This window comes from Hirundo rustica, chromosome 1, assembly GCF_015227805.2.
Source record: "Hirundo rustica isolate bHirRus1 chromosome 1, bHirRus1.pri.v3, whole genome shotgun sequence".
NCBI lineage: Eukaryota > Metazoa > Chordata > Aves > Passeriformes > Hirundinidae > Hirundo > Hirundo rustica.
The window spans coordinates 150052713-150066245 of record NC_053450.1 but is presented as its reverse complement, the minus strand read 5'-3'; the positions used below and the strand labels follow the sequence as shown (position 1 = coordinate 150066245).

At 43.1% G+C, this 13533-nt stretch overlaps 1 protein-coding gene across 1 annotated transcript in view; it reads right to left on the bottom strand.

Annotated features, from left to right (window-relative positions):
* The window catches only part of PRKAG2 (protein kinase AMP-activated non-catalytic subunit gamma 2), a 208616-nt gene extending 197311 nt beyond the window's left edge, over positions 1-11305 (bottom strand). Inside the window, exon 1 of the mRNA XM_040053636.2 lies at positions 10893-11305. Within this exon, the coding sequence (XP_039909570.1) occupies positions 10893-10988 (96 nt within the window). The 5' untranslated portion in view covers positions 10989-11305. The remainder of the gene's footprint in view (positions 1-10892) is intronic.
* Between the last annotated feature and the right edge of the window lie 2228 nt (positions 11306-13533).

The window sequence follows — 13533 nt, the reverse complement described above, 5'->3', positions numbered from 1 at the left end:
GCTTTCCAGCTTCTCATTCCCTACATCCAGGGCTGTTCCAGCCCAGGTGCAGAGTCTGGTACCTGCTCTTGTTGAACTTTATATGGTTGGTAAGGACTTGTGTCCTTACCTGTTTTTTAAATGAACCTAGTCAGGTGCACAGAATATGATAAAATCCAAAGGAACCTACTGCCCTCTGAAAACGATCTTTGAGAAATACATAGAATGTGTTAGTTAATATCTTCTCTCACTTTGCTGCTGAAGTTGAGAGATTTGATTTTATCATTCTTCCAAGAGAAGGTGATAGATTCCCAGACACACATCCCCAGATTTCAGCCTGTGTGTCCCAGCTCTCATCCATTAAAGTGCAAGTACTGATCAATGCCAATGATCTTACAGCCTTTGCTTTTACATGTATGCCTCTTCCCTGGTTACTTCAACCCAAATCCTTCTGCTCCATAACCATGCTGACAAAAAGATTTATGCAGATTATGGCAATGAAATGTATTTTTTAAATTTTTAAATATTTTTATTTGAAAGTAAATTTGAAATAACTGCCCACAGAGAGTATGAACACATTAACTGCCTACAGTAGCTCACGAAACTTTTAAAGTTTACTCCTGTAAAAAACATATAAAGAAAAAATCCTCTCGCAATTTTCAGTGATCGCAGCCTTTGCTCAAGTTACATTGGAAAGAAATTTCTTTTTGAAGTCTTTATCACATGTGATACTGGTCCCTCTCAGTCAAACATAAGACAAACATACACAGACTTTATTATGTGTCACAACAGATCGCAATGCACCAAGTATCAGTATTAGTTTCAGTCTTTATCACCAGGAGAACAGCTGCTATTTATCTCTTCCCAAATTACTTCCTAGTAATTTCTTCTCTTCCTACTTTCAATCTCTGTTCCATTGAAATAAAAACCAATTTCTGATTTTTTTTTTTGGTAGTTTGTTGTTGTTGTTGTTGTTAATTTGTTTGTTTCTTCCATTTTAGCTATTGGGCACAAGAGAATATTACTGGAAGTGGAAAAGTAGGAAAGTGGCTTATTGGTAATGCAGGTATAAATAGCAAAGAGGGAAGAATGGCACTTTGAAAAATTGTAAGATGTAAAGCTTAATTTTCAACTGTAATTAAGGATATCCTGATGCAAATGGACTGGCAGGATCTTCAAATACTGTGGAAGAACCTAAGATGCCTAAAACTCCTTTGAAAATCTCATCTCTTTGAGCTACTAGCCTTCTTAGCACCTATTCTCTTTTCTCAAGGCTTAAATCTTGTGAATGACATTTCAAGTAAACTTGAGTCATCTGTTTGCAGATTTTTGGATCTGAGACTACAGACAGATGGGCATCAAAAGCAAGTGAGTTACCAAGGCTTACCAAGTCACCACTCATTTTATCTGACAATGAAAACAAAACAAATTGGTTAAGTAGGAAGGCATTGTAAGGCAACATGCTTTGTTCAACATTGCAGGAGGATGGGAGGATGCACACAATCTGCTGGGAAATCCACCTGGGGAACAGCAGCTTCCCTTGCCTTGGAAAATGGTTGAGGTCCACCAGGACAACTGGGTGAAGAACAGTTTTGTCTGACTAAGTGATGGCGATGAGCCTGTTCCAGTGCAAGTAAGATGCTTCCTCTTTTACTGACTCCAGTGTTTTACAGCTGAAAATCAGAAGAGTTCCATTAACAGCAACTTTTACGTGCCAATTGATGACATGTTCACAGATCTGCAGCAGTGAAAAGAGCCAGAACTCCTAGTACAATACAAGAAAAAAAAAAAATTGAAGTAATTGCACTTTTTGAATTACTGGATTTTCTTTATAAAGAAAAATGCTGGCATGTACTCTCCTGCCTCTGCACAGCTTAAAGCATGTAGAGTCATTCTAAATCACATAGAAAAATATAAGGAAAACGTGTAATTAATCATCACCCAACTAAAAGAAATCTCTTAAATCAGTATTTACATTGAATATCAAGTCACTAAATAAAGAGCAAAGAGAACAGCTGAATAACATCTACCTCTGATTCTTTTCAGGCTATAAACTTTATGTTTATGAATAATGTGGGGTCAACTTTTCAAATGGCAGAATTTCCCCATTTTCCCATAAAAATGTAGAGTTGATCTAGGATTAGTGGAAGGAGTATCACAGAATGATGTTGAGACCATGCTGGTATTCTCTTTCCTGCTCTAGCTGGCGGCAGGACTAGAGAATGCCCAGCTCCAGCAACTGGAAGAACAAGTCAGTGCAATTCAGGAAAGGAGACAGAATGCCAGCAAACTCTTTGGAGACTGCTGCAGATTGAATATGGCTGGTAAAAAGCTGTTTCAGGTGCACCCACACTCCATTTTCCTGACAATGTAGACGATTACATGTGAAATAGCTGTAGATGCCTTGTTTCAAGAATTCTACAACTGACGTGCCACCAGCCACACAGAAAATAAAAGACTAACATTGCACAGCTTTCAACAACCACATGAACCACATGGAGGACGTGATAATCAGGCACACTCACTAGTACGACTTTTGATAAATTAGTCTCCTCTAATTTATCTAATATCCTCAATCCTTGGTCTTCCTGATCAGGCTGCCAAGAGTCCTAATGGTGTTATTTTAAGACATGGCATGACTGTCTGTAGACATTAGACAGGAATCCTTTCACTTCACACTTATGTTCAAAAAAGCAAAAGGAAAAATACTTCCCATGGCTGCTGCCTTAGGTTAATGTTATATATGGATCTGATTTAGGTTGAGCTTGTACATGGATCCTTACTATAGGAAGAAAGTTTGGCTTATAGTTGAGGGAACTGGGTCTGAAAACTTCCGGAGTCCAAATGTCACATTCCTATACAACATGGGAAAAGTTGCTTAAACTCCAGCCATCTCCTTGAGTATCAGGGATGAATTTTCTTTGCAGCTCCTCCACCCAATACAATCTGTCAAGGCTTTAGATTTTTCAGAGAGTTTGTCTTTACTAACATATGCCCAGACATCTAACAGCATTCAGTCATGGATGGAAAGAAGATCCCACAAGCTGTTTTGGTGTTTCAGTGTTGGCACACTGACACTTTAAAAGTCGGTTCTTTGTGGACCTCAAGCCTCAACCATTCATCAATGCACAGCTTACACCTCCTCTGCCCTCAGGCCATACAGCAGACAGAGACTCAGACTGCTGAGGATTTAGTGCTCTTATCCCTGAACTATCTTTCCTCACACTTCTTGGTTTAGATCACACTTCCAACATATGATTAATACTCAGTAACAGCAAATCCCCCTCTAATGAATTTATGCAAAAGGAATGACAACGCATGATGAAAACCACATTCCAGAAGATGCAATGATCTACAGAGAAGCTGGCAAGCTCATACACATGGTAACACTGACTAAGCACCTTTTTTGTTTACCTCTTCCTTACTCTTCCTTCCTTTCTCAAGTCTTGTTGGGACTATTGTGCCTCCAGTTTTGATACCCATCTCACAGAATACTTTTCCCAGAAGTCTCTACACTCCTTCCAGCCAAATTCAATTTCACTCCTCAGACTGACCCTATGCCTTTGGAACAAGATCCAACCAACTGTGGAGTTCAATTCCACTTGCCTGTGTGGTGACTGGACAATAGTCTGTCTCCAGGAACTTTCACTTGCTCGAATGTGTTCCATCAGAGCAGTGAAACTGGGGAGTTTCCATCCTTGGGGAAATTCAAAATCTGATGGGGCACAGTCCTGAGCCACCTGTTTTAGTTGACCACTGGGTCAGGAATAACACCTGGACTACACAACCTCCAGATCTCTCTCTTCCAGCCTCAACAATTCTGTGATTCTGTAAAAACACTTGTTTGCACTTACATCTTTTAAAGGCCACATGGCCAAAAGCAAGGCAACACAGACCTAGCAAATACATTAAATGCACACCTATTTAAAGGTATCAAACAGTTCTGTATCAGTGGCAATTTGCCAAGGATTAAGGCTAGGTAGCCTTAATAGTCATTGGGACACACTTGAGCAATCTCTACATAATTCCTCTTTTCAGATTTCCTTGTAGATTTCCATTCAAAGTAAGTGGCAAGCAGGTAATAATCCACTTCTTCCACTAGACAGCCAACAGGCAATGCTTATGGCACCTGTTTAGTCCACCACATCCCTAAAACTATCCCATTTCTATGGAGAGGTTGTCTTCACCGAAAAGTTTCTTCATGCTTGCACTCAGATTTCTCCCCTAATCTAGCTCACCAATTCTACAATTCCATAGAAAACATATTTCCAACCTCTCAGTCAACAGGCATGTAGCTTCCACAAACCAGACCCAAACTTGAGTCATTCATAAAAGACCCCTGGTAAATCCACAAATGAGTGGGAAAGTCCTGTGTTTTGTAGTTGTCAGGCAGCACTCTGACCACTCAGAGAGGTTTGCTTTCTTCAACTTGCAGAAGCAGAGCATTTTCTTATTTTCATTTTTTCAGCAGCATTACTGACATGAAAAGTTGACTGAAAATTGCACAATGGCTGTTGTACATAAATGAAGATAAAGGCTCTATAACATGGCAGACAACCCTTATAATGCACACACTTCCTCCTAATGAATCCCCAGATGTATGAATATGTTCTCCAGCAGCTTAAAAAAGGCATATAGCTCTCTCACCCTGGTCATAAAAATAGATTAAGTCCTCAGCTTATGACTAGGTTCTGTTTTTGGAGCAGAAGGTCACAGGCACCCTTTGCAATAATGACCGTAAGGTCTGAAGAGTCACGGTGTGAGAAATAAATGACAACCATGAAACTCACACTGCAATGCATTTGCTCTGCATCCCACGGGGTCATGCTTACATAATGGAATTTACTGTCAAGCCAATTTTATGAAAATTTGAAGGATGTTATAAACTATTCTATGAATTCTCAGCGTCAAAAACTGAAGTACAGTGCTATGTTTTGGTTCTCTACTCTGTAAATAATGCTTTCATGCTTTAAAGGTTTCATATGCAAGCAATTTAAGAGAGACAGTATTATGGAAGCAAACACTAAACTGAAGTATTATACTCCAGTTTCTACGAGTACATAAAGAATAAATACAAAAATCATTCTGCATATCTAACATACACTGGTGTTTTAGCTCACTGCTGGAATGAGAAACAGTTCAGGAGCAGTACAGCACTGTATCACCACACCAACAAAAATATTTTATATTTATTGATGACATCTTATATTTGTGTGTGTACATAAGTTTACCTTTTCAGAAGAAAAAACCAAGCTCCATTCAAGATTGAAATCTTTTTCTTTTAACCTTTGAAGACATGCACAGGTCTCCCTGTTTGTGAGATTGTAACACTTTCTCCAGTGTGTCTCCAGCGGAAACAACAGCAGAAAATTGAGACAGCACCCCCTACAAACAGACCACAGCCAATTCCCAAAGCCTGGTGATGAGTTTAGGGTATAACAGACCACATTGTGACATCCCTTGTCTGTTGCTGATGTCTTCCTTAATGCTTCATTTCTCTTGTAACCAACTCTGGTCTTTCATTATTCCCTGTATATGGGATGCCTTTTGACAGAAATTCAGCTTTTCTACAAAGGGATGACAATTACATGCATTATTTCATGCAACATGAATGTCCACAATTTAGGCAACCAATGCTGACTCAGTTTTGCCTCCTTTCTCCTCCCACTAGCCCTGCCAAGCCAGCACCTGGGCACACCAACCTAACTTCCATGACTGTCCATATATCATCAACAAAATGAGGGTTGAATTCTAGTCTCAGTCACACCTGAGTAGTTCCATTGAATGCAATGTGGTGAAGCTGAGCATAAGCAGAACTTGTGGGTCTGTGACCCAGAGGAGCTGGAGCCTCCTAGGTGGAGATCACTACCCCCCACTTCACTCCTGATCCCTCTGGAGCACGACTTTTCTTCTGCTCCACTAATTCCCAATACAAGCACAGTGAAAACTTCCTTGAGCCCAAAAGTCTCACCATCCACATTTCTGTGAGGTGCTTCCACATTCACAACTTATTTGTCCAAGGAAATTCCCAATTTTCTGAGCCCACAGTCCTCACAGGCTCAGGTATAAATAAAGGAGGTTGGGTGAGACGCTTCAGGAGCGGAATCTCAAAGCAGGAAAATTAGTATTTTGTAAGACACAACACGTTTCTATATGCTGATGGTATGTTTCTGTTATGTGTTAGAACCAAAAAGGCTAAGGCTTCCTTAATTGTAGTGACAGCTACAATGATTGTAAACATGAATCCTTTATTTTATCCTTCAGATAATTGAAAGTAGCATCTCAACACTCCTGAGTAAATACCTCTTGCCCTTTCCTGTCTTAATATATCAGCTCTTGAGGGAGGAATCCAAATTTAAACTTCAAGGCCACAGAGGCTCGGGACAGGCTCAGCGCCTGCCCTGTGAGAGTGAGAGTGAGAACAGTTGCAGATTTAATTCTAGGGAAACATTTCTCTCTCCTCTGCCTCTCCCTCCCTTCACCTCCTCTTCCCAAGAAAACAAACATTTTTTTCATTCCTAGATCACACTGGAAGCTGATTTCTTTTCACCTTTGAAAGAATTCACTCGATTATTCCCCATCTGCAGCTTCCTAAAGCAACTCGTAGACTGAAGTGCTGCTCTTTTCAGCCCACCCTGCAAGTACTGGGAGACAAGAAGCACCCTGTAAAAACTGTGACAGAACAGAATCATTTCACAGTGATTTATTAGGCATGCAGCCATTAATGACTTTGCAAGTGTGGAAAGCAAGATGGAGGGACAGAGCCTGAGCCAAGAGTAGCTGTCAGAACATCATTGTCATCTATCGGGTTAGAAATATTTAAGCCATCTGATGCTCAGCCTGGCATCCCGGCATAACACCAAGCCCGGAAACAGCAATAAATTTCGACATTGAGGAGTCTCTTCAAAATCACAGAGGTTGACAAAGAAAAGGGAGAAACTGTGCAATGATGTTTCTTTGTGTGGCATAGAAAATAAAGAAACCTGATCTCCAAGCACATCCTTCTAGTGCATCACCTCTGCTGTCAGGGCTGAAGCACCAGAGGGAAGAGCCACCTCACTGAACTGAAAGGTGTTTTGATACTCTTTCACTGATGTTATTTTTGTGCTTATGGTGAAAAAAAGTCTTTGTTCTTTTGAATAAGAAGTCACCTTGCGATGTATTTGGGAAAAATCCAAGGAAGTGCCAAGCTCCTGCAATTCCCACCTGCTGGGAGCAGCAGGTGCTTGGCACCTGGCATTGTGAAGCTCTTGAGACAGGTTCTACCCTCAGTTGTGCTCATGTAAATACAACATAACTTTGCTAGCACTGACTGAACCATCCCAGATGAAATTCAAAGTAAACAAGAAGAAAGTATTTTTTTTCAGGGACCTACAATGGCAACGTTAACATTAGAAGAGATCGATTTTGCAAGATGACAAAAGAACATTCTGATCTCACTGCTGTGAGCTCCTACTCAGCAGACAATTGCATCCCATCTCAGAATAGAGTTTTAAAAATGTTCAAAGCATTGTGCAGGCATTAACTTCTAATGGCTTAAAAAGGAATTTTATAATGCTAATGTCTTCATATTACAGATATGATGCATCTATAGAGCAAAAGTTTCTATTTAAATCTGTAGCAGCTTTCAAAGATATTTGGACCAGAAATTTCCATTTTAGGCATCTCTAATTTCAAGACTTCTGAATGTGCTGCTGGGACAGACAGAGGTTGATATGACCTTTACAAAGGCACCTGCAATTATATTCTGGTCTATCTAAATTAGTTTAAGTCAGTTGTGTATTTACAAAGAAAACAACAACCAAACAAGATGTTCCATCATCCCAGCCATTCAGCAAACACTCCCTTGCCATGCTACAGAATACAGTGGCCTCTAGTTTATTCTTGGCTACTGAACCCAAGCTGAGAGCAGTGAGGAAAGGCAGCCGGCAGGAATTTAGTGGTCCACCACCACTCCCAGAAGCAGAGCACCACCCACCTGTGCTGAAGGAGACTGAGCACAGAAAAAAAGGTGAAAATAGAGTTTCCAGATTTTTTTGTATCATGTCATGTTCTTCCTTGAGAAAGGTGTGCCTGAGAAATGCCCTGGAGTGTTGAAGCCACAAACATGCTTTCTTCAATTGATCTGTTTTTTCCCCACTGTCACAGACAAACCCAAAACAATGAAACTATGTGGGGGAGGGAAGAAATGCATACAACTTTCTTTTCAGAAATCCCTATCATTCCACAATCCTCTAACCTAATTATAGTGTATTTTGCATCCTTCACCTTTTTTTCCCCCAATATATATTACTTTTTCAATCAGCATTTCTGCATGAGCAATAAATATGCTTCAGGCCAGCCTGCATCACAACAGTACCTGTCACATTGCTTTCTCTTTCAGAATGGACTCCTCTCTCCCCTCCTACTCAGATCCTGTTTGTTCTTCTCTTGTTCCTAATCTGAAGATCCAGATGAGCATGAATTACATGCCTCAGCAATAAACATGATCTCAGAGAAACACAAAGAAGAGGATGAACAAAATAAAAATTACTGTCTGGTGAAAGCTCCCTTGACAACTACAGCTACACTGACAGGCGCCACTGAAATAATAGGAATGATGCTTCAAAACAACAGCCACGACAACGTTATGAAAGAGAAAAAAACCAACACTCTAAAAAGATCTTTTCAAATGCAGATTCCTCTGTCAAGTAAGGAGAATGTAAATGTTCTTTCTTATAGCACAGCCAGGTTCAAACTACCAGATTACAGAAAACCACTAAAAATATGAGTGCAACCATGGCCTCAGCAATCCATTTGAGGAATGTTAGAATGATGCAGAATGGAAGAGAAGGATCATATTTTGGGGATGGAGGGGAAGGATGGAAGGTGTTATCTCATTACCAAATCCTGAAACTCTTCCAGCTGGATGAGCAAGAAAACTTATGTTGACTTCAGTGCAACATCAGGCATTTGCAAGCTTTTATTTCAGTCACTACCATTACCCAGGTGACAAACTGCATAGTAAAAAGACGAGAGATGATAAACATGAAAAATTATGACCCACTCCTAAAAATGTTCCATCCAAGACAGAGCTAAGGCAACACTCACGAAGACAGGTTGTCTACGGCTTAGTGAGGAAATTAGGAAAAAGCATTAGCATTCCTCTGTCAATAATGATTAAGTGCTAATGAGTTCCTTAAGTACATTTTTTTTTCATGTTAGCTTCACACCATAAAAGGAGGAAAATTGTTCTAAATTCTGGTGTGGTCAGAGATATCTGGTGGTCAGCAGATATTTCAAAAACACCAGGTGGATGCTGTAAAATCCTGCAAGAACCACAGGAAACTCCAAAACTACTTATGGCTCCTCAGCAGGCAGAAAATGCAGCTCCTGGGAGCACAAGAGTTTTTGGCTAGACTCAGAGGTGGGGGGGGCAGTGGGAAGAGATGGCAGAGACAATATTGCAGGCAGGGTGGGAAGAAATAATGAGCACAGGGGGAGTGGTGCTTTGGTGTGCTACATTCTATTTGCTGGTATTTTACATCCCTATTGTGAAGTATCACTGGGAACATGGTAAAAGTTTATTGCCTAAAATCTTCTGTCACAGATACATAGCCAACACCCATGTCAGCAGAAACAGACCTTTTTTTTTTTTTTTTTTTTTTTTTTTCCTAGTACTCAGTGCACTCTGAGCTCCAGAAGTTTGGCTTGGGCTCTTGGGCTTGCATTCCTCCCCAGAGAAAAATAAAATCTGCGGAAGAGTCATGTATTTTTCCTCCATTTTATTCCACACACTCAAGGCACCTAATAAATTTGCTTTGACTTCTTATTCTTCCCTAAAACAAAGGAAAATCTTAGAACCAGAAATATCTTTTTGCTCCTTGGTGGCCTGGCAGAGATAGGGGTAGAACTGTTTCCCACTTTTATATAATGAGATTTAAAACAAACTAATAATAATAATAAAACAAACAAACAAACAAAAAACACCCCCCCAGTAATTAATAAAACAACAGAGTGCATGGAAAAGATACAAGCACTTTGTCATTTCTTGCCAGAAGCACTGCAACCAAAAGTACATCAGGACTGAGAACAGAAAACTAATAGCTACAAACATTACAAGAACATCCCAACAGTAAAGAAAACCAATAATCTAAGTTTTGAAAGGCATGTAATTCTGAAGAAGGAGCCAGTCAGCCTTTTACTACTCACTGGAAATAGGAACTTTTGATCTGTGGTTATTCTGTATCTGTATCTATAATTTCTTGCATGTTACTTTATAGTGGACTATACAGAACAGAGCTGGTGGAACAGACTGCACGGCTCACTAGTTTTCTCCACTGAGAATACGACTGCCCTGCCCTTTCGGCAACGACCAGAGTGCTTGGATCCAAAGCTGAGCGAGCTCTGGGCTCCCCAGCCCTGGGAAATTCAGAAGTGGATTGATCTTGAGGGAGGGAAGAATCAGATTAAACGCTGGTTCAGCCACAGGCAGGGACAGTTCCCGGAGCCTGGGAATGCTGAGACCAGCCTTCGGGGCTGAAGAGACCTTTTGCTAGACCGTGCTGCGAGTCTGAGAGAGAATGAGACCAACTGAGCCAAACCCACAGCCCAGGGCACAGGAGCACTCGTACAGCAGGGAGTCAGAGTCACTTCTGGAACTGGGATAGATAGTGAGGATACTCCTCCGTGCCACGGACACTGCATCCTGGGCTCCCAGCGCTGCACCCGGGGCCAAGACCCCGCTCTTCAGCCCACCCCAGGTGTGGAGGGCTCTGGTGCTGCAGGGGTGAACCCCAGCCCAGCGTGCCCCAAACTCCTGAGCTCGGCGCAGGAAACACTTCTCCCTGCCTTTCTCTGCGCCCCATGTCAGAGAAAAACACGCCTAAGCCACGCCAGCTGCCGAAGGGGAGGAAGAGCGAGGAGCCACTTACGGGGATGTGCACTCGCAACATGAGTTTCTTGTGGCTGGAGATTTTCCTGCTGCTGCTGGAGGCATCTTTCTTCTTGTCCATGGCAGTGCTTCCCATGCCTTCAGCCAAGCGTGGTGCTGGGCGATGGATCTGGAGAGGGAGGCTCCTCTTCCACCTCTCCCCACCGTCCCACGGGCCGCAGTTACTCCAGGCTCCTTATTTTCTCTTTTCTTTTCTCTCTCTCTCTCTCTTTTTTTTTTTTTTTTTCCCCTTCCTAATGGCCTTAGGAAATTTGGGGGGTGGGGGAGGGGGAAGCAAGAGGAGGGGAAGGGGGGGGAGAATGAGAGAAGCCGAGGGAAGGGGAGGAGTTTCTCCAGCTCCGGTCTTTAATCCCAGCAGCGAGGTGTCAGGGGGGACCTTCGCAAGAGCATGAGATGCCCTTACAGACGCTGCTCCCTTTCTCACTCTTCCGCCCTTTCAAAAATATCCGGAGCATCCTGGGGGAGGAGGGGGGGAGAAAGTTTCCTTCCCCTCGCCCAGCCCGGCCGCACTCTCATCGAAAGAGAGAGAGAGGAAAAAACAAAACAAAACAAAAAAAACCAAACACCCTAAGGCCACAGCACCCGAAAAGGGGAAGGCGCTCGGGCGGCGCTCCGGGCAGACTGGGGAGTCCCGGGGGGAGCCCGAGCGGGGAGGGAGGGAAGGAAGGAGGGCAGGAGGATGAGAGGAGGTGCCCGGGCGCTCCGAGAGCCCCGGCAGGGTCCCCAGGAGCTGTAAAACGAGCACCACGCAACTTTTCCGCAAGTCCGGCCGCTTCCCCCGGCTGCCGCTCGCCCCGGGCCGCCCCGCCGGCCCCTTGGTGAGGGGAGACGAGCTGGAGCCGTGCCTGCATTCCCCGGGCTGCCGGAGCACGGAGGTGGGAGAAAAGGCTGGGTTTCACCTTGCCAAAAACGCCCAAAGGCGGCGCGGTTCCTCTCCCTCCCGACCTCCCAGGCTGTCTCCTCGGCTCCCTCCCCGCAGGGTTTCTCCTGGCCGTGCCCTAAGGCAGGGATATTTCTTTCCCCCGAGGCACCGCTCCCCAGCCGCGCTCCCCGCGGCCCCGGGATGGCGCTGGGCGAGGAGCGGGCCCCGCCAGGCTTCATTCCCGCTGGGAATGAACGAACCCCAGGCTGCCCTCCCTCCGCCGGGCTGACAGGGAACGTGTGCCAAGCCCAGGAGGGCCGCGGTCCACTCCTGGACGTAGATTTTTCCGCTGCCTCCCTCCAAAAAGCCCTTAACGCGCACGGCAGGTTCAGCCGAGCGAAAGAGGCGGCTCAGCTCCCGCGGGCGGATGGATTCGGCGTCACCGGGTCTCAGAGGACGAAGGTTCCAACATCCAGCACCTGTGGCTGTGCTGCTGCCTCAGAGCAAGCCCAGGGCAGTGCCACCCCTGCTGCCAGGCTGCCACCAGGGATGAGAGGCTGGACAGCAGGGACACAGAGGCGTCTTTTCTTTAGGACAGCGGGTGGTTTAAACAAGCATACATTCTGCATCAAAATAGGAGGGTTTGTTTCAGAAGTGGTTCTTCTTCCCTTGACAATCTCTGTACTTTTTTACGCTGCCTGAATCTGAGGATAGGACCAAGCCTGTTACAGCTGCAGGCTTTTGATCACAGCACTTTAAACTCAGGTTTTCCCTGGGTTCAAAGACGTGCGTGTGCGCGTTCACAAAGCCTACACTGTAATCACTCCCAACAAATCTTAGGGCATTCTATAAAACAACGATTGAGGAGAGAAGGGAAAAGAGTTTTACTCAAAAATCTTATCTTCTGAAAAAATACAGAGTTGCAGTGGTTATCATCAAGAAATACAAGAATTCAGATTTATTTCTCTCCTTATGGAAGTCTCAGTATTTAACAGGTGCAGAGCTTGGTCGGGTGTAAAGCCTGTAGCCACTTCTCTAAATCCAAACAGAATTAAATAAAAATATGACCCCTGTAATGTAATAAACAACTGCCCTATAGGTTCCTCCAGGATGTCGTGGAAGGAAGCAGTCCCAGAAACACGTTAACATCACTGACACCAGGTCAGGAAGGGAGGTGGATGGGTCTGTAACACCTGCTTTCTCCCAGCATTTATATAAACTCTGACCACAAAGTGCTGTTGCCAAGGGATATAGAAATAACTGGAATAAAGTAATGAAAAAAAATTGCTAATAAGCATGCCTATGAAAAAACTGTCACAAAGCTTTTTTTTCTAGCTACTGTAGTCTTGAAAGTTAAAAAAGTAGGGAAGAAAAGGTAGAATTTTTTAGAAGGATTTTAGCAAGGGTATCACAAGCAAGTAGATCTGGCCATTCTTCATTAAATTAGCAAACATTCAAGGTGGAATAAAATTTAGCATAGAAATGTGCTTTCCCTTGTTTATGCAAAAATGTTTCCCACAATGTTATAATTTATTATCTACATTTGGTATTTTAAAATCTAAATCAATTCTCCTTCTTTTAGATTATTTGTATGAATAATTGTGGTTATTGTAAAAGAAGTTTCGGAAAGTGAGATAAATGCAGCATGACCAAACTCCCAAACCTAAAAAACAATTCCACAAATCAACCTCTCCCATCAGGATATTGCTTTAATCCTGTTTATAACTTTCAGAATACCACAATAAGGGGGTATCCTTAT